Genomic DNA, 21581 nt, shown 5'->3' with positions numbered 1-21581 from the left:
AACTTTAACCGGGGTTCACAGTTATGTACATGTCGTGTCCCTCTAGAAGGGCGGAATGCTAACCTCGTCGCCAGCGTTGGTGAGAGGGCAGCATCCCGATTCGTATGACACCTTACTCGACATGTCTTGATAACGCGACACCGAAGTTACCGATGTGGTACGCGTTATCATGGAACAGCCATTGGGTCTGGATTCCGCAAGCTGCAACCGGGCTCGGCTCGGGCCAGAGCCTAGTTCACACGAGCCCATGCACTCTGCCTTCAGGATTGTCAAGGCCTGCCATAGGAGTGACTGATAGGAACTCGAGTGTCCATTGTATGGTTAGATATAGGGCTACTATATCTAAAGCAAAGTGTGATTACACGACTTCGCCCCAGCTGTCATGCAGCCAGTTGTGTCAAATTTAGGAGGCCAGCCAGGGGTGGCATAATACATGCTGCAGCCCCTGGCGGCCCTGGGTACACCTATGCCCTGAGTTACAGGGTCTGATAAGGTGGCCCAGTACCAATTGGTGAATGCACCTAGGGTACATATCGTAATTTAGAAAGAGAACAGCCAGGCTGTGGGTCTGATTAGCAGGCCCACAGCCAGAGAAAGTCGTAAACCAGTGAAACAAAAGCGAAAAATCTGGGTGATCATAGGATTGCAGACCCTACTCTCCTACATGACCCCCCCCCAAACGTCGGAACAATAAGCTAACCTTGACCAGGTGAGTCTTCTTGTTCTAAGTGGAAATATCTGGAGAGCCCATCGGCATTGCCATGATCAGTACCAGGTCTATGTTCCACTGTAAAGTCCATCCCCTGTAGGGAAATGGACCACCTTAGCAGTTTGGGGTTTTCACCCTTCATCTGATTTAGCCACAAGAGGGGCTTATGGTCGGTCTGAATCTTGAAGTGAGTGCCAAACAAGTATGGCCTCAGCTTCTTCAGGGCCCAAACCACAGCAAAGGCCTCCCTCTCAATAGCTGACCAATTCTTCTCTCTAGGGGTCAGCCTTCTGCTTATAAAAGCAATGGGCTGGTCTTGACCATCAAAATTCAGTTGAGAAAGAACAGCTCCCACACCCAACTCAGAAGCATCTGTTTGGACAATGAATGGTTTGGAGTAGTCCGGACTTTTGAGGATAGGCGCCGTGCACATGGCCTGCTTTAGGTCATCGAATGCTTTTTGACAGCTCGCTGTCCACTGAACCTTCTTTGGCATTTTCTTGCTTGTCAGTTCGTTTAATGGTGTCACGATGGAACCATAGTTCCTGACAAACTTCCGGTAGTATCCAGTCAGGCCCAAGAAAGCTCGAACCTGAGTCTGGGTGGTTGGAGGAGCCCAGTCCCTGATTGACTGTATCTTGCTCTCCAGTGGCTGAACCTGGCCTCCACCTACAAGGTGGCCCAGGTATACAACCTGTGTCTGCCCTATCTGGCACTTGGTGGCCTTGATAGTGAGGCCTGCTGCTTGCAGAGCCTCTAACGCTTTCCGCAGGTGGACCAGGTGATCCTCCCAGGTGGAGCTAAAGACAGCAATATCGTCAAGATACGCCGCACAGAAGTCATCCAGCCCAGTAAGGACTTGATTCACCAACCTTTGGAAGGTGGCAGGTGCATTTTTCAGACCAAAGGGCATCACCACGAACTGATAATGCCCACCAGGGGTTGAAAATGCGGTTTTAGGCTTGGCGTCCTCAGCTAACCTGATTTGCCAATACCCAGCTGTCAGGTCAAACGTACTTCAGGATTGTCAAGGCCTGCCATAGGAGTGACTGATAGGAACTCGAGTGTCCATTGTATGGTTAGATATAGGGCTACTATATCTAAAGCAAAGTGTGATTACACGACTTCGCCCCAGCTGTCATGCAGCCAGTTGTGTCAAATTTAGGAGGCCAGCCAGGGGTGGCATAATACATGCTGCAGCCCCTGGCGGCCCTGGGTACACCTATGCCCTGAGTTACAGGGTCTGATAAGGTGGCCCAGTACCAATTGGTGAATGCACCTAGGGTACATATCGTAATTTAGAAAGAGAACAGCCAGGCTGTGGGTCTGATTAGCAGGCCCACAGCCAGAGAAAGTCGTAAACCAGTGAAACAAAAGCGAAAAATCTGGGTGATCATAGGATTGCAGACCCTACTCTCCTACAATCCTGATCCCAGTTCACCCTCACCTCTCGCACCCGCACTCCACTGTTCGTAAATAGTTATTTGGGTGAAGTTGATCAGTCTCATATGTGGGCTCCAGTGACCTATATGCGCTGGACCTATGATGTCCATACCTCTGCATGCATGGTGTTTCCCTAAAACCCCATCCAGGAGAGGCATGTGATTGCTTTGTCTTCACAAGTGGTCTTTCAGTATTTTGGGTAAATTATAATAAAATCTAAATCACCTGTCCTAGCTGTAAAAGAAAAACTCCCTGGGTAAATGTAAACTATGCACTTCTGCACATTAATAACGAACCTAAAAACTTTCACACTAAGCCGGGGAGTTTTTTTCTCCTGTGGATTGGCATCCGGTTTCACCCCATCAGACACAGAGCAATACAAAGAGTAGATGGAATAAAATGTATATGGCATGCTATCTTGGGGACTTCACTGGCCAATAAACTCTGAGACACTGCATACCTTTATGAAACCCTTCTGAATCCTTGTTATGTGTTTCTGTCTACTAGACAAGTGAGAGCTCGCTTACCTTTACTATTTGTTTATCTTCAGGTTATGATACTTTTTCTTACGGGGTTTTATTTTGCCTACATTGGGATTCATTGAGTTAAATTGGATTTGTGGTGTAGAGCTAGACAAATCAGTGCAGGGCTCTGGCTTGTGGTTCATTTCTTGAGTCTTTCAGTTCCATTTCAGGTGTTGTTTGTGCATCCATACAGTAGCAAATCTGATCTGAAGCAAAGGAAAGTGAGTGCCCTCATCTTGTCAAACAGTGTGACTAGTGGAGACAGAGACTGCCTATACTAGGGCCATGCTTCTCCCACATAGATCTGACCGTCCTGCTCTTGTGAGGAGCAGATGAGAGGGGAAGAGTGATCAAAGAGCTAGTATCCTCCCAGGTGGAGCAGGTGGACCTGAAGGCATAATGTTAGGGGACTTGGTAGGGGTAAGGGCCCATCTGGGACAAAACTCCTGAAGGACCTAACTTCTGAGTCTGCTGTAGAACAATCAAGAATCCCAACTAAGCCTTACCTTTTCTTAGGTCTGGGTTTAGTCATTGAGAGACTAGTGTTCCATACAACCGGTTGTACCGGGTGTTGCAATGGTACTTGACACTGAGTTATCTGGTGTTACCAGAGGAGTAATGCCTCTGTGGAGCAGCTTTTTGTCTGCATGAAACATACTCATGGATTTTTGCATTTCTGTTTGTAGGAAACCCACCTCTCTATGTAGTGTACCACAGTGGGTTACACTGTCCAGAGAGGTCACAGAGACCCTATTGGTTTACAGAGGCCAAAGTAGATCATACAAATGCTCTATTTTGTGGTAGTGTGGACGAGCAGTTAGGCTTACCAGCGGGTAGTGCTAAGCATTTGCTGTACTCACAGAGGCAATAAATGGAACACACACTCAAGAATGAAGTCGAGACCAATTTGTACAATAATAGCAAGTCTTAATATACATATTTTGAGCCAACAACTTCAGTTAAAAGTAAGTATGTAATACATTTCAGCAATAAGTAAGGTAAGTGCAAGCAATATACAGTTGTACACAGTTACGCACAATGTTACACTATGGAGAAAAACATAGAATGAAATAGTTCAGTGTAGTAGGGGTTCACTTACTAGCATTCGAATGTTAGGAAGCAAGGGTCCAATTTTCTACCAGCAGTTTCTCGGGAGCATCCCGGATTTGGCTGGGAGCAGGGTTCTGGGAGAGTACATAGCTGGTGTGCTATGAAAAAGGGGGGACACCTAATAACAGGCTGAACAGGGGGACTTGTAGGCAAGTCCGAGGGCACCTACGAGTGCAGAGGTCACAGTGGCCTGAGGACTACAGAAGTACAAAGGTTTTGGAGATTCCCTGGCCGGTGGGGCTAGGTGCAGAGCAACAGGTGAGCCAAGCTCTAGCGCGCAGAGCCTTGCGGTCGGGGGAAAACACCTCAGAGGGGCTGGTGCAGAACGGCTGGGCCCCTGAGCGAGTGGATCTCAGGGTGCTGATGTCCCATGACAGTTGCTCGGTCCTTAGGAAGTTGGAGTCCAGCTTGGACTCTTGTAGTCTGTCTTGAGTTGCATAGAGTTAGGTACCCCTTAATTGCTGCTGCTCAGCTCCGGAAAATCCTGGTGCCTCCAAACTTGGTGAGGAGGCAGAGTTGATCCTTCAGAGCTGCTGTACCCTCTCCTGGGCAGTTGAGGCATCTGCGGGGCTGGGGAGCTGCAAGTCAAGAGTTTGGACTCTGCTGTTTTGGTGCCTGCAGTGCAGGGGATTAGAGCATCTACTAGTTATTGGGCAATTTACAGAGGGCTAGAGGACCCCTTGGGTGAAGGACCCCATCACTGCCAAACTCAATTTCCAGAAAGGGATGCAAGACCTCGCAGTCTGGATGACCAACAGCTGCCTGAGGCTCAGCGCAGAGAAGACAGGAGTCCTCGTCCTTGGAACCTCCCCCTCAGCATGGGACAACACCTGGTGGCCGACCGCCCCCGGGAGCCCACCCACTCCCTCAGACCATGCCAAAAACCTTGGCATCATACTCGACTTGCCATGAACTGACAGGTCAATGCCGTCACCTGCAGCTGCTTCAACACCCTCCGCATCCTCTGCAAAACCTTCAAATGGATCCCCCCCGAATCAAGGAAGACAGTCACCCACACATTCATCACCAGCAAACTGGACTACGGAAACGCGCTCTATGCCAGCATTAACAAGTCCCTACTCCGCAAATTCCAGACAATACAGAACACCGCTGCCAGGCTCGTCCTCGGCATCCCCCGGCACAAACACATCAGTCAACACCTATGAAGACTCCACTGGCTCCCAGTGGAGAAAAGAGTCACCTTCAAAATCCTCACTTACCCCTAACAAATGCCTACACAACAACGGACCCAAATACCTCAACGACAGAATCAACTTCCTCGGACCCAAAAGAAACCTCCGATCCTCCATGCTCGCACTGGCGGAAACCCGCGCATTCACAGAGCCAGAGCAGACGGAAGATCTTTCTCTCACATCGCAGCCAAGACCTGGGACGAGCTACTGGCAGACATCAGATGCGCCCACTCCCTGAACACCTTCACGAAGATTCTCAAGACCTGGCTATTCAGCTAACAGATCTGGGGACACACTCACCCCCCTTCCCCCCCACCCCCCCGGCAGACATCAGAAGCGCCCCCTTCCTGAACACCTTCAGGAAGATCCTCAAGACCTGGCTGTTCAGCTAACAGATCTGGGGACCCACTCTACACTGTTGAGAACTGAGGATACTTTTCTCATTGCTTGACAGGGAAGCCTGGGGGGGCAAATTTTGGTTCAGAGTCTGGAGAACACCTCTGGATATGTGTTATTTTTCAAAGGACCGTTCACACATCCTATATCAAGGATTGTAAATAGCTTTGGTCATTTTTGCTGCAACCTGGTAACACTGCATTCTTTACGATTGAAATTAATAATTGTAGGAGTATGGCAAATACTCTAGATATAGAAGACGATGTAAGAATGATTTTGCTTGAAGTATGATTGTCCTTCATTGCATACCCCAAGTGCCTCATTGCCAGGTTTGTGGAAGGGGCCTGGGCTGCGATCATCTCCCCTCCTGTCATTAAGACTGTAGCTTTCTCAGAGGTAGCTCTTAACAGCATGGTGGCAGCAAGGACACACTACATATGTGCTTGACATAGTGATTTACTTAACTAGATGGATTGGCAGCAGGGGTACCATTCATGCTGCCATAACCCCTGATGGTAAAGCCTAGTTACCATAAATATTTTTCATAAGAGAGGCTTCTCTGAGCAGAAGTTGATATCGGCTTTACTCAGTTTAGGAACCGTAATGTCGCTCTGCCTTTCAAAAGGATCTACAAACTTTTTACTGTGGAAAAATATTCCAGTTTGCTAAACCATGTCCCTCTGAATCAATCCCACTAACTTTTAGGCTGTAACAGCTGCATTGTGCCCCGTTGAAAGTGGAATGGTCCACTCTTATGCTTCAGCCTTACTTGGCTTTGGAGTGCTCTGGTAAAGTTTCAGATAGGGAGATGTGCATTGAAGTGACATAAGTGATTCACATGCTGCACTTGTGTTGTTTAGTTAGAGAGGTGTACAGTCAAATGACAGAAAGCAAAATCCAACTCCTGAGTCCTGTAGCTGGGGATAATAGATTTTACTAGTGCAATTTCACCTTTTCTAGCATTCTTCTTTTGGGCAAACTTGATATATTGAAGTTCAGCAGCAAAATGTGCATCAGTTACTGGTAATAGGGCTTTTGAAAGAGTGTGAGTGGAAGAATAAGGCATATTTTGTAGTACAAGATATTGTCTCTGGCTCACCATTTAATACCTAAGATTCCTCAGTAACTTTCTGCGTCTCAGGATGGCTCAAATTCCTCAGTATATTTCAGAAGGCAACCTGATGGCATTTGTCTCCCCCTTAAATGGCAACTTGCAAATGCCAAACTTTTTAAGCCTTCGTGAAGCCACCTGGATTTTGTTGTGAGGAAAGCTTTTTGATGTGATGACTTCTGGCCAACTGAGCGTACTGTGTATCCATAACCTAGAGTTATTTTTTGTAAGATTGATTTGTCTTCGAAATCTCATGCAACTGAGACTTCTGCCACCTGCATACAGTTCATGTGATCCCATTGCCCAGAGAGAGAGTAATTCCTCAATAGTCACAGCCATAGGAGTCTCCCACCTGGATTATGGGCGCACTTCATTGCTAAGTTTGCCCAAGTATTTGGTTAGTGTGTGCCATCTATACCAAATTGTGGTTGCTCACATATATCTTAGAATCCACAAAATTTTCAACAGTGTCTTGTCCATTTCTATCTTCAACATTGATCCAAATGAACAACTCGCTGACTTCAGTTTGCTCTACACATTGCCCAAATTAAAGCTGTATGTTTCTTGTCATTCTGTTTGATTTGCATTAATTGTAAAGTGGAACACCCTTGTGCCCATCCTTAGGTTGAGGGAAAGTATTTTAAAGTATGTGCCACACAGGGAGCTTCAGATAGTGGCCAGGTGTATACAGGGATTACTAACTTTGTACTCCTCCTCAGGGAAAACTAATGATATCTCAGTCGCCAAAGCAATGACCACAATCAGCTCAGGCTTCCCGCAAGACAAAAAAAGATGTCAATCGCTGTTGCGCTTTCAGACAGTTACTGCAGTGCTATTTGTACAGTCAGAGAGAGTGCATGCCAACCATGAATGTCAGACCAGATTAGGCACAGTGTATCACATACTTTAAAAATGTGTGTCTCGTGTGTAGTGGCTTTGCATGGAAGTGAATCTACAGACTGGATCAGCATGTTGCCGATCTGTCCTACTGAATATTTGTAAGCTGAGGCCAAGCTCCTTCGGATGTTTTGTAGGGTTTGTCTGAAGTAGTGATTGTTAATTCAGGGAAGACAATAGTCATGAAAGCATAAATAGATTGCTCTGTCTTACCCTTCTCTATGTGCTAAGGAAACATTTCTAAACGATGCCGTTTGCTGTATTGCTTTATGTGTTAAAATGCACATTCCCCTTTGTGCTTTTACCACTCCGTGAGACTGAGTCTTATTTAGTTTCCATAGCGTGCACCTAGTGTCGGATTGGTTTAGCCTGTGATGTATTTTGCAGGAGTATCTAACTGAACACAGTTACTAGTATAGCTCTTGAAATACAACTAAGCCCAAAACATTGTTCATTTTTGTAAAACTCCGGTGGGCAGTAGAGCTTGTCCAGCAGCAGAATTTCGTGCTTTGTGACTGTGAAACCTGGCTTGAGCCCTGACTCCCATTTGACCCAGTTGTGTGATATAAGGCATATCTCGTTGCTTCATTGTGCCTCGCTTCCTTTGATTTATAACTGTGGGAGCAGCTTGTGAACTGTGCAAACGATATAAAACTGTGCAAATGTATATCCGCAGTATAAACCAACATGTTTGTTTATTTGTAGTTTAAAATACCATATTGTTTCTCTATAATAGTAATATTGGCTAATTCTCCAGTGCACACCACGCGCAGGTTTGACTTTTGACTTATTTGTGTTGACAATGTCTGGTCATTGGGTAGGTGAGACAGTCTCTGCCACAGAGTCTGAGATGAGTTTGTGTTTTGAAATGGTAAATGTTAACAAATTTCATGTAGTACAGTACTGTGACCTAGTGTACTCAACCGAAACATCTGCAAAACAAAACAGGCCATGTGTTACTTTGAATGATTTGACTGGAGTATAGGGTCTTCCAGACAAGCCCAGGCTGGCGAAGCCTCGTGGGTCAGCACTGGCTGGCCCCTATCTAATAAATAGGGGCATTTTTTAGAGCTCCTGGTGCAAGTCGAAGTCCCTTCGAGGTCGCGGGTCTGTGTGGCATGATTCATTGCTGCCAGCTAGTGCTGGTGTGTCTTTCTTTCAGTTTGTTTCTTGAGACCCACTCGCAGGCGTCGCAGTAATTGCTTTCCCGCCATCTTCCCCACAGACCCAAGGATTTGGAGACGCCCTGAGAAGCATGGCGGGCTCCAACGCAGGGCTGGAGAAGCAGGGCTGCCATCCCTTCTACGAGTCCATCATCGCCAGCCCATTCATCGCCGAGGTGAGTGGAGCTTGTGCGCGCGCAGCCTCGATTTCAAAGAAATCATTAGCACCTGTACAATGACTCGCGCGAGGCGAAGGGGGGGGGGGGAGTCACCTGTATAGAAGTGATATCTAATAATTACTTAATGGCTGCTGCCCATTCTGAGACGATTAAACCGTCTTCAGAAGATGCTATCGCACCGATTGTATTTGCATGTCTTAGGTGAGTAGCTCAATATTTAAACGCCACCTGTGTACAGACAGTAGAACTCGTTTCCACCCTCAATCGCTATTTTTCAGCCGTCCTCTGATTGGTTTTCGTGCAGGATGAAGCGACGTATACCACGTACCAGCACAACACTCACGAGAGCTTCGCAGAAGTGCTGCTCCGAACTGGCAAATTAGCGGAAACCAAGAGCGACGGCGACAACCTGTTTCCAGCCACGGAAGGTAAAGTCGCGAGGCCCACTTGGACGAATTTACTTTGTTTTGCGCATTATGCATGCCTCACCAAGCCCTCAGTTTTACAACCGCACAGATGCATTCTGGATGCGTGCAAAGTAACTAGTATGCTTTGCGGTAGCCAATTTATGATTTTCCGCATTTGATAAATGGCAAAATAATGTGCCGCCTCCCGCGTTCAACATCATTTCCAAAGTTAACTGCACTCAATTTGCTTTCAATAAATCCACACTTAGCCCCGGGTCTGAACTGCTCGCGAGGCACGATGAAGTGCCGCGGAGCTAAAAGAAATGAGTCACAAAGCGCAAGGCAACAATTAAATGTAAATGTGTTTGAGCGCGTGCAGTGTCGGTGGTGGTGGCATCTCGAATGCTCGGCACGTAAGAGGGACTTGGTGCTTCTGCAGTAACTGTCGTGGAGAATTGTGGCTCTCTGGCGGGGGCACCGGCTTTAAAAAGAGAGGCCTGGGATCTAATCTGTATTTCGCCGAGAGACATGTTGTGCTCTGTTTAAACAACCCCCCTTGTCTCAGTTCTCTAAACTCTCGGGGGATATTAATTAACAGTGCATCTTTTTATCGCCTACCAACCAAGTCAAAGTTAGCACTGATATTTAAATGAATGTCCTAAAAGCAATGGTTAGGGAATAATACACCTTTTTTTGCACTTTCTTTCGAACGTTGAGAGCAGGAGAGCCTATCAGCAGAGCCGGTCCAAGGACTTGTGGGGCCACGGGCGGAATAGGAACATGTGAGGCCCCTATAATTTGCATAAAAATTAACCTGATAGGAAGTGACATTATAGGAGGTAATATCAATTGGCCATTAATTATATGCAATTGTTTAAAGCCGCTTTGCAAGAACCTACTTACCAACTTTGGATATCAATAAAATGGTTAAAAATAGCATCAATAATCCTAATAAAATAGGTATATATATTATAAATCTCTAATGAGTGGAAATATATTATATTCATTGAACTTAGTTATTGTTGTCTTGAATGGGATGAATGAAAATGATATGCAAACCAGGCATCCTGGCACTAAAAAATGTCCAATGGAGAAGTGCAAACCATGCCAAAGTGGAGAAAGTACCGTTTTAAGTGTTTTCCGAAAGATTAGACTCACACCGTAGCTCAAGAGGGAGAGAGTTCCAGTCCTGCACAACTAGAATGGAGAAGGATTTGCCTCCAATCAGGGCTATCTAAATTTTGGATGGCACAGAGTATAGGATTCTGGAATGAACAGTATGGAGTGCTTTAAAAAGAGAGGACCGTTTTAATGCATGGCACAGTGACAAATGGATAGTGCCTTGCAGATAAAGGGTGTCAGACCAAAAACCCAGCAGACAGCAGAAAGGTGGGAAGAAATGGCATGGCGATGCAGCCTTCTCAGATGAGAAGCCTAGCACTGTTCTGAGTGATTTGAAGGGTACCGAATACTAAAAGGTGGGAAGTCCAAGGGAGAGGGCATTTGCGTAATCTAGCAAGAAGATTATTGACTGCGCAACACCTTCATGGTAGTGAGAGGGGAGAAAAGGGATGATTTTGTGTTGCTTATGAATGTAGAAAAAGCAAGTGGCTGAAACATGGTTAATCTGTTCCAAAAAAAGGGAAGATGCTGGCAAATGAATCCAAGATTTTTTTGCTGCCTCCGCCAATTTAGGCTCTTGGCCCAGCTCCACCAGCCACACCATATGGTATGCACTTCTTTAAAAATGAGAACTCTTGTATTTGTCTTCATTCAGAAATCAACTGCTAGCATACAAGTTCGAACATATTCTTGAGCAAAGACCAGATTGTCACTGTGGGAAATGATGTTTGGGTATCAATATGCGCAAGATATCAGCAAGAAACTAAAGGTCTGTATAAGTAAGACTAACTGGGAATTATATAGATTGAACAGTGGAGACCCAATACATTCCACAAGTCACAGGTTTAGTACAGAATAGAAATAGGTGGTGAGTGGATTGTTTCAGATTTCCCAAATAGGATAGAGATAAATTCTAGGTCGTACTAGTTGCTTTATAAGCACTGGCTTGGAACAAGTGTCAAATGTGGCAGTAAGGTTTAGTAATATTAAGGCTGCTCTAACTCCATGATCTGAAAGAGACGCGTTCGTGATAGATTCCTTACGTAGAATATTCCCCAGGCGTGAGACTGGATCCGGAAAGTTTTTTGCCTAGCGGTACTCCTGTGCGTCGGTAGGTGACATCGTGCGGCTCCGCGTCCGTCACTGGTGTCGTAAGAGCCGGTATGACATCACAGAGACTATTTAGGCGCCACCCATGTGCGCTGACGTCAGTTCTTTCTTTTTCCGCGCCGTAAGCGCAGATCTGGATTGAGCACGTACCTCAGTCATTTTTTGACTACTTTTTGAGACTTTTGTCTCCTTCTCTTGTCTCCTGGTGCACGTAGGGATGCCGGCTTTAAGTCTTGTGGGTCGTGCCACCGTAACATGTCGGTGGCGCACCCCCACAATGTGTGCCTCTACTGCCTGGGGACCGACTATGACTCCCGGGACTGTCGAGCCATGGCCCGAAGGCCTTGTGGGAGCGGCGCAGAAGTTGCTGGAGGTCCGGTACTCCTCTCACTGCCGCTCCGGATCTAGGGGCCATTTGCGGGACCGTGGCCGTTGCTCCTGGGAGTCTAAGTCTTCACCTTCAGATTCCATAAGGCACGCCATAAAAAGAAGTAGAAGAAGCGTGTTCCCTCTCAGACATCCCCCGTCGCTCATCGGAGGTGGACGAGGGGGACAGGGGCTCTGTCCCTGCGGCTCCTCTGGAGCCTGGGAGTCCCGCAGCCTACCCGCCATACCCGGGTCCGTCGGCGACTCCCGAACAGATGCAAGGGTTTCTTGCTGCCATGGCCTGTCTTTTTAGGCCTCTGACTCCCGCCTGCGGGCCCTGCGGTCCTGTGTCCAGATCCTGTTGGCCAGGCGGCACCGCCACCGGCGCCAGCCCCGGCGCCACAGGATCCAGCCCTGTTGGCTCCGGCGCCACAAGGTCCAGCGCTGCTGGCTCAGGCTCCGAAGCTGCCCATGACTCCGGCCCCAGTGACGCCCCTGGCTCCGCCACAGGCGTCGCAATGGGTGCCGTTTATCCCACCCCTGCTCCGGTTCTCGGACCATTTCGTTCTGATCTGGGTTCTGCATTGGGATATGGTTCTGGCTCTGCACCGGCCGGCGCGGTTTTTGGCACTGTACCCGACGCCGCGTGACCTCTCTCCTGCTCCGGCCCTGTTGCGGCGACCAGCTCCCTCTACTCCGGAGCCGGACGAGGACTGGGACGGCAACGAGGACCCCCTTGCACGGCAGTGTGACTCCGAGCAGGATTGGGTAGACGACCTTCAAGATGCGGGCGAACTTTGTGTCTTCTGACCCGGGATTTACCTCCCCTCCACCTATTATGGAGGAGGGCGCTTCCTGCACTATGGTGCTGCGGCGGGCTGTGGAGGCTCTCCATCTCGACCTCCCTATGGTGGCCCTTGAGACCAACCTCCTTACGGAGGTGCTCCAGACAACGTCTACGTCGTCGGAGCTGCTGCTCCCTTTCAATGAGTTCCCTAGTGAAGTCCTCTTGGACACTTGGCTGTGGCTGGCCTGGGGGCACCAGTGAATAAAAACGTCGCTAGGCCTCACCTGGCGCCTGTTGATCCTGCCTTCTTGACCACTCACCCCACGCCTTAGAGCCTGGTCATTCAGGCCTCGATGTTGCAGATTGCCTTTCCCACAGCTCCACATGATAAGGACTCTAGAGGCTGGACCAATATGGCAAGAGGTTGTTCTCCTCAGCCAGCTTGGGGTTGCGGTCGGTTAACACCGCCTGCTTATTGGGCCGTTACTCCCACACGGTGTGGGATTCGGTAGCCGAGGTCTTGCCTCAGTGTTCTGAGGATGTCCAGGCTGTCTTTTCCCAAACGGAAGGCAAGGATGCGGCGAAGTTTGCCATCAGGTGTGGTCTGGACACCGCTGATTCGTTGGGCAGGGCAATTTCCACGACTATAGCGTTGCGGTGCCATGCCTAGTTGCGGTCTACCGGGTTCTCGCCCGATGTCCAGGGCTCGCTCATGGGCATGCCCTTTGATGGCTCCCGCCTCTTTTGCGACAAGGCTACAATGCCCTGGATGGCTTTAAAGACTCGCGGGCCACGGCCAAGTCTTTGGGTCTTTCCACGAAGAACCCTGCCACGCCTGGGTTTCGTTCCTTTCGTGGCCAGGGCAAAGACACAAAAGCACGCTCCTCCACAAAGCCTGTGCAGAACCAGCCTTAGCGTGGACATATATTCCGCAGGCGTGGGTCTGGTAACCAGCGAGCGGGTCAATCCACCTCCACCCCCTCTGATTACACCTCTAAGCCTTCCTCATCCAAGCTTCAGGGAGATTCCCCCTCCGGTAGGTGGCAGGGTCTGTCACCACCTCCACCACTTGCGCGAAATCACATCGGACGAGTGAGTACTGCAAATAATCTACCAAGGTTACTCGCTCCCCTTTCTGTCCTCCCCTCCAGCCATGCCACCTCTGTACCACCGACTGTCGGGGGATCATTTGGCTCTCCTCCACCAGGAAGTCACAGCCCTCCTGGCCAAGGGGCCATCGAGTGCGTTCCCGTTCAGCAAGTCCGGAGCGGTTGTTATTCCCACTACTTTCTGGTCCCCAAGAAGGACAAGGGGAGCCTGCACCCCATCTTGGACCTCCGAGAAGTCAATTGCTTCCTTCGGAAGGAGAAGTTCAAGATGCTAACTCTGGCACAGGTCCTGGCTGCCCTGGACCCTGGTGACTGGATTTTAGCATTGGAATAGCAGGACGCTTCTTCTCTTATTCCCGTCCTGCTGGCCCATCAGCGCTACCTGCGGTTCATGGTGGCCCAGGAGCATTTTCAGTTTGTCATGCTCCCCTTCGTCCTTACCAGTGCCCCTCGGGTGTTCACAAAGGTGATGCCGGTGGTCCCAGCTCATCTGCGCAGGTCAGGGGTGTCAGTCTTCCCCAACCTCGAAGACTGGCTGTTGCAGGCGGGCTCGCCCCAGGCAGTTGTCACCCACCTCCAGACTATGACCGACCTCCTACATTTGCTGGGCTTCTCGATCAATTTGCCGAAGTCGCACCTGAGTCCCTTTCAGAAGCTCCCTTTCATCAGAGCAGTTCTGGATTTGATGCTGTTTTGGGTTTATCCTCCCGAGCAGCGAGTCCAGGATGTCCAGGCTATGATTCCGCTCTTTGAGCCTCTATCTCGGGTTTCAGTCAGCATGACCCTCCGGCTTCTGGGCCTGATGGCCTTCTGCATCCTGCTGGTGACACATGCAAGATTGCATATGCGGGCTCTGCTATGGGACCTGAAGTTCCAGTGGGCACAACATCAGGGCAACCTGTCCGATCACGTCCTGATCTCGGAGGGCGCTGCACGACAGTTGCAGTGGTGGCTCACGAATCGCGATTGGGTCAGTGGCAGATCCCTCTCCCTTCACCGACCGGAGCACACAGTGGTGACGGATGTGTCCCTCCTGGGATGGGGAGGCCACCTGGGAGAGGCGGAGATCAGAGACCTCTGGTCTCCGGCGGAGTCCCAGCTCCATATCAACCTTCTGGAGCTGCGGGCTATCCGGCATGCACTGGAGGCATTCCTTCCCTCTGTCCGGTGAAGTGTAGTGCAGGTGTTCAGGGAAAACACCACCGCCATGTGGTATTGCAACAAACAGGGCGGGTTGGGGTCGTGGACCCTATGTGAGGAAGCTCTGCGCCTCTAGACATGGCTGGAAAGTCAAGGCATTACCTTGGTGGTTCAACACCTGGCAGGTTCTCTGAACGCCAGGGCGGACGAACCCAGCCGCCGGTGCATCACAAATGGCATCTGAACTCTGACGTGGCTCAAGGTCCCTTTTTGCAGTTGGGAGAACATTGGTTATATCTATTAGCCACCGAAGAGAACGCGCAATGTCATCAGTTCTGCGTGTTGGAATTTCCAAGGCTGCACTCTCTCAGATACTCTTTTCGTCGTGAGTGGAGTTGCGGTCTGTTGTACGCCTTTCTGCCTATACCACTTCTGCCCAAAGTGCTAAAGAAGATCAGGCGTAACCGGGCCCAAGTCATTCTTGTGGCTCCTGACTGGGCTCGAAGAGTATGGTATCCCGAGCTACTCAGTATGAGCATTGATTCCCCGATCCGTCTGCCTCTTTGGGAGGATCTTCTGTCGCAGCAGCAGGGGACCTGTCCAGCCTCCAACCATGGAGATTGAGCGGCGACAGTTGACAGCTTTCGATTTTCCTCCTGAAGTCTGTGATGTCATTCTGGCAGCCAGGCGACCCTCCACCAAAACTGTATACGCCTGCAGGTGGAACAGATTTGTAGCATGGTGCGCAGCAAAGGCTCCGGGTCCCCTTTCTGCCCCTCTTTCTGAGGTTCTTCTGTTCCTTCTCTCTTTAGCCCAACAGGGCTCTGCTCTGGACACTATCAAAGGGTATCTTTCGTCCATCTCTGCCTTTCTACAGCTTCCAGATCAGCCTTCTCTTTTTAAGTCCCCGATTGTTAACCGTTTTCTTAAGGGCATTATGCATAAGTTTCCACCCGTACCCGACTTTTCTGATGTGCACTTCCTTTGAGCCCCTTCATAACTGTCCCTTACGTCTTCTCACTCTAAATACGGCCTTCCTAGTTGCTATCACCTCTGCTAGAAGAGTAAGTGAGCTGCAGACCCTTTCTTCCAAACCTCCTTTCCTTTCTGTTCATCCTGACAAGGTGGTTTTAAGGACCCGTCCTTCTTTTCTGCCAAAGGTTGTCACGCCCTTCCATATTGGGCAGACCATCAATTTGCTCACCTTCTTTCCGCCTCCACATCATTCAAGGGAAGAGAAGAGGTTCCACAGTCTGGACCCAAAACGTGCGCTCGCATTCTATCTGTAGTGTACACAGCAGTTCCGGGTGGATGATCAGCTTTTTGTTGGTTACGTAGGTGCCAAAAAAGGTCGGGCTGTGCACAAATGGACCATCTCCCGGTGGGTCGTTCTGTGTATCAAAAAAGCATGGTACTCCTTGGCCAAGGAGGAAACTCCTGTTGGGCTGCATGCCCATTCGACCAGGTTGACTGCAGCCACTACTGCCTTGGGAAGTAGCGTTCCATTGCAGGACATTTGTCAGACAGTACTCAACTGGAGTGGAGTACTTGTTTTTTGAATGATGCAGATGGCGGGTTGATTCTGACTTCCTGTGGAAAATTGATAAGTAATACTAAATTGTACAGAAGCTCTCAATTGTAAGAGATTTACTTGGTAAGAAAATGTTGTAATCTAGTCCTCCGAACAGGCAAAAACAAGTGTTTATTGTCATTTTTAAATAAGAACTTTTTGTTTTGAGATATTAGATGTATGGTATCAGTAACCACAGATGACGTGGGCATTAACTGGGAGAAAGCACCCTGGTGGTGTTAAGCGATGTCTACTGCCCCATGTGCCCTCATGTTCACCAGTCAGGGCAGAGTACATTGTAACTGTCCAACTGGCATACCATTATCTTGGACCAATGGGTGCTACACGTTGTCGGGCATGTTTACACACTTCCCTTTCTATCAGCTTCCCTACAGTTCCTACTGTTTTCAATCAGACCTCAGTATAGCATACCTCCATTTTTTCCAAATAATTTGAGCCAGTGCTGGACACATGTGCAATAGAGAGAGTTTCCTAGAAGGAGCAACAGGTGCTACTCCCATTACTTTTTGTTGCCCCAAAAGATGGTGGGGTCCTACCAAATGTGGCACTTTAATTTATGAACTCTTTTTTAGGAAGCTGGCTTAGTATATGGTGCACCCTTATTTAAATGACAAAGGCAAAAAGAACAATTGATGGACAGAACGCAGAACAATGTCATACATTTACCCCAGTACAGAGATCTAAGCCTAAATCCATATTTTTTTATCTCCCCATGCCATTCCAGTTTGAACCCAGCCATATGCAAATCAGTCTTGACCCTGCTCCCAATGGGAACCGTCCAGCCCGAACTGCCAGGCCAGATCCTCCCTTTATGGAAGCAAGCATCTTGGGATCGGTTTTGGGGTGACATCCCTCATCAGCCAGGTTAGCTTGACTCCAGTGGCAGGAAGAGCATGGGACCCACGTCTGGGCATAAACGTCCCACTCTCGGTGACACTGGACAGAATGCAGAATAATGTCATACAGATCTGTGACTTGGGGTGAGTGTCTGAAAAGATTCAGCGCGCCGTCCATTATCTTGTGTTTAATTTATCTGTCCTAAGTTGGCAGGGTGTGCCCAGACATGGGTGTTTTGCTCACTTTGCCACTGGATTCAAGCTAGCCTGGCTGATGAGGGGTGTTACCTCAAAACCGGTCCAAGGATTCTTTTTTATGGTCCAGGGAAGACCTGGCTTGGCAGTTCGGGCTGGACTCTTCCCATGAGGCACTGGGTCAAGACTGATTTGCATATAGCAGGGTCTGAACTTGGGTGGCGAAGTGAGCTAAAAAACGATGATGGATTCAACCCAGATCTGTGACTGGGGGTGAGTGTCTGAAACGTTTGAGCGCTCAGACCATCATCTCTTTGTGTTTGCTTTGTTCGCCCTTATTTAAGTGAAGCACCTTGCACTAATCCAGGCAACCCTTATGCGATTTTAATTGTCTTTGATAACCGTAGAAATCTCTCAAAGTGGTAGCTGTGGAGAGCAGCCTTCAGGCTTGTCTTGAAGGAGTTTTAAGAAGCTTGTTTTCAGTGTGATGGAGGGGCAAGTAGGGAATGCCGGAGATTTAAGGAGTCGGAGTCTGAGGGGTTGACCAAAACACTTTGCCTGGTGGAAATTAGTGTTGTGTTTCCCAGTGCTTTTTTCCCCAATCCGTAATTTATTTGCAGACTCGGGTAGTTTACTTTTCTCCTTACATAGATCCTTTGACATCTGTTCTTCTCCACTCCTGGGGTACGTTTGTCGTCTTCTAACACTTCCTATTGTAATGTACACTACAAGTTTTATCTTACATCTTCTTTTTTACTCTGTGTTGGTCTCCCAGCAGCCCCAGTCTTGTGCCGCAGGCCCTGTTGAACTCCATCTCCAACCAAGCAATCAATTGAAAAAAGCAAAGGGATGGTTTGCAATGGATCGTGTCCTTCCGTCACCATCAGTAAAAAAATACCTTATTTTGTCTATAAACCAATTCGGTTATAGCCAATTCTCCCACATAACCCATTTTCCCTCACATTTATGTCCAACAAAACCAGAAGATCCCCCTGTCCTCATACTCAAGATGGTCCCTAGCTCTTAGTATTTGAAATTAATGAAACGGACCTTGATGAAACCTACCTACACTCTAGGGTTCATCAGATTCAGCAGAGGTGTATGGAATCGCTCAATACTGCCTGTGACTCTACAGTTAGATGCTATGTGAATATTAAGCATTTGCATAACCCCTTCCCACTCATTGCTTAGAAAGGTTTTTAGGTAGCACACTGAACTGGCAAATTAGAAGAAAACGGTAGCCTGAAAGATTTGGGAGTAGAGGAATAAGCCAAGAAAATGGTCAGCTGTGTTGGCTATTGGAAGCCTTGGGACAAGTTTATTTGTTATGTAGGTCTGTCAAATTAATTTGATTGTTTATATTGAAATTGCAGTTTCAAATTAAAGCAGTTTTTAATTCTAAAAAGAGAATTCAATCTACACCTTTCTCAGACATCCCTGTCAACTGCCACTTTCTGGTTTAAGATGTTGAACAAATATCAACCACTTTCATATGCCGGAGAAGGTCAAATCAGTGTAGAAAGTACACATTCAAAGTGGCTATTAACTTTGTAAACAACTTCAAATATAGTGCTCTGCATGCATTTACCTGAACCAGTGACTAAAACCTCAACTTGATTGACATCATTTTTATGTCTGGCTGGAGACAGCCTTACCTGTTTATGAAACTTACACCATCAATGCACACAGATAAGCATGTGGCAGCCCCTTCAGTTATTGGTTCTTGTGAGAGTCATTCTTAGGTTGTTTCGCATACATTACAAATACTGATTGTTGTAACTGTCACTAATGCAACAGACTTTTTTCCTCTTCAGAGACATGCAGCCATTTCAGTCGAACAGTCCCTGTAGAAGTCCCCTGTGGGCGTTGGTTTGGCACACCAGTCCTCAATATGCAAGTTGATGAATGGAGCCTCCTCCTTCCTTAAACCTCACTCAGTGTCCCACTGCTCGCGTCCCGTTTTGTTCAGATCTTTCGGTCTTCTGTCTGTGCTCTCTTCACTATCTCTCCTGCTCGCTACTGATGCTCTTCCTTCTGGTCCCGCTCGTTAAGTCTTTAAATTTCCAGAAACTCCTGCTCTCCCACCTCCATAATTTCAAAATGTTCGCTAAAACATCAGACGCACGTCTATATATACATGACGACTCGCTTTAAGACTCCATGGTGAACGCATGGCAGGCACATAAAGGTTGAAAGGAGGCTTTCTGTGGTGAAGACCTAAGAAAAGCTAAATGTTATTTTGAGGGAAGAAAAGCTGCCTTCTAGATGTGGAAACAGAAACACGTACCAATGATACCCCAGTCGCTGTAAAATCAAACTATTTTATTTTTGAGACTGCATGAGAGAGGTGAGCTGGAAACATGTTCTGAAGGACAGAGCTGAAACCGTTCTTCGGGAGCCATGCACTTCGGATGTTTAAGAAGAACAGCCTTCACCACAGTGCAGGAGCCAAGACTAGGCAATGGGACACATGTGCTAAGAGACACGGAGAACACCGTCTCACTCGGGCAAGTTTCCAGCAAGCGCCACAAAAAAGAGAGAGCGCATTATGGAGGTCACTTCAACATAAGCTAGTATAACTGGACAAGACAAACATACATACCATTTTTGGAATAGAAGACTGCACTGCTATGCATCCCCTCTACTCACCCTACCCCATTGGAACATCCTGTTTCTTTTTTAGACCGATTACTTCTGTACCCGTTGCACTCAGACCTATAATGGCAAATGTTCTGTTAGTGAGGAAAGCTTGCACTTCTCATGTCCATGTGGTACTTGCTCTCTGTCCTACAGAAGCTGTACAATGATGGAGCTATGCACGTCGACCCCTTCATCCATTCTTGCAATCTCTCAGCCATCCATTCATCCTACAATTGACTCATGCATGTATCGCCCATCGACACACACAACTCGCCGCCAATCAAGGAAGAAGCACTGTCACTTAGAAGAAAAGCCAAAAAAGCAATCTTCATCATAGTTTCCGCACCTGAATAGCATCGCTTCTCTGCAGTAAAGTCAATGCATTTCTTGGGTCTGGGAGAATCTTTCATCAATTCCTTTGTAGTAAAAGTGAGCAGCAGTTTCTTTTTTTGCATCTCGTGGTCATTACTGTTTGAATGGGAAGATTAGCCTTTGCCACATCTGATTACCATATCCGAGGACATCAATTTTCCTCCAAGCTGTAGTCTCCTTTCGGTCAAATCTTTCACAGTCGAGTTACTCAGTGGCAGATAGAAACTGTCACTCGCAGTGATTGTTAATCTCATCTCCCTCAATCCTGACATTACTGCACTAATATTGACTGAAAGGTGAATTTGACTGCTCTGAACTGTTATAGGGAAAGATACAATTAGGTCGGTGACGAGCAGTAGGCTTCCATAACAAGACGGCATACCAAACAATGGTGTATAATAGCAGTTTTTGTACTTCATCTTTGTTTCAATTTGTGTTTTGTAATTATGGCAAAACCAAGTCGTTAGTATTAGAGAGTGAAAATTGTACAGTTTTTTTTCCATTAAACATCACAAAAAATCTGACTTTAGCAAAAGGCATTATTTAATAAAATTCACAACTTTTAAACACAAACACAAAAAATGTAATGAAGATTTGTTTTTGGTTTATTTCACAAAGTACTTGTGCTTTTTCATTAATTTTGTTGATTAACATTTGCCAGTCGAGTTTGCCCTTCTGTAAATATAAATTAGGGACGTTATACAATTTTGTAAGAAGACTACGATTGCAAACCAGGTATCCAGTCTGCAACCTAACCCAAAAAATCTATAGCTGATGAAACCTGCCCCCCAAAATTCCATGGCTCTCAGTAAAGCGCAGGGTAATAGACAATTTTTTTCTTGCCCTTGTGGCGCATAGATACCTAGAGAAGCTGTGCCCCAGTACATACAGACCAGAAAATTAAGAACAATGGAAACAATGAACAGAAACTGTAGATCATGAAATAGATAGCGTGTCAGAGGCTTGTTGAGAAGAGCCAGATAGGATGACTATGTCTCAGGAAATATTTAGTTGCATGAGAAAGGCAGGCAGTCCTAGTAATGGTTCTCTCCAAGACTTGCAACGTATAGTTCCTGTAATGGGAACAATTTCTCTATGGCTGGATCCTTCACTGTCTCCTTAATTCTCCTGTCCAGGTACCACATACATGCATTTCTACAGGGGCTGAAAGCTACAGGGGA

At 47.5% G+C, this 21581-nt stretch overlaps 1 protein-coding gene across 1 annotated transcript in view; it reads left to right on the top strand.

The window, feature by feature from the left end:
• LOC147659337 (NBAS subunit of NRZ tethering complex-like) overlaps positions 1 to 21581 on the top strand; it is a 485327-nt gene that overhangs the window by 398427 nt on the left and 65319 nt on the right. Inside the window, exons 14-15 of the mRNA XM_086951835.1 lie at positions 8609 to 8722; positions 9030 to 9153. Of these exons, the coding sequence (XP_086807961.1) occupies positions 8609 to 8722; positions 9030 to 9153 (238 nt within the window). The remainder of the gene's footprint in view (positions 1 to 8608; positions 8723 to 9029; positions 9154 to 21581) is intronic.

Source organism: Lissotriton vulgaris, unplaced genomic scaffold (genome assembly GCF_964263255.1).
Source record: "Lissotriton vulgaris unplaced genomic scaffold, aLisVul1.2 SCAFFOLD_1875, whole genome shotgun sequence".
Classification (NCBI taxonomy): domain Eukaryota; kingdom Metazoa; phylum Chordata; class Amphibia; order Caudata; family Salamandridae; genus Lissotriton; species Lissotriton vulgaris.
This window is presented reverse-complemented; position numbering and strand designations above follow the sequence as displayed.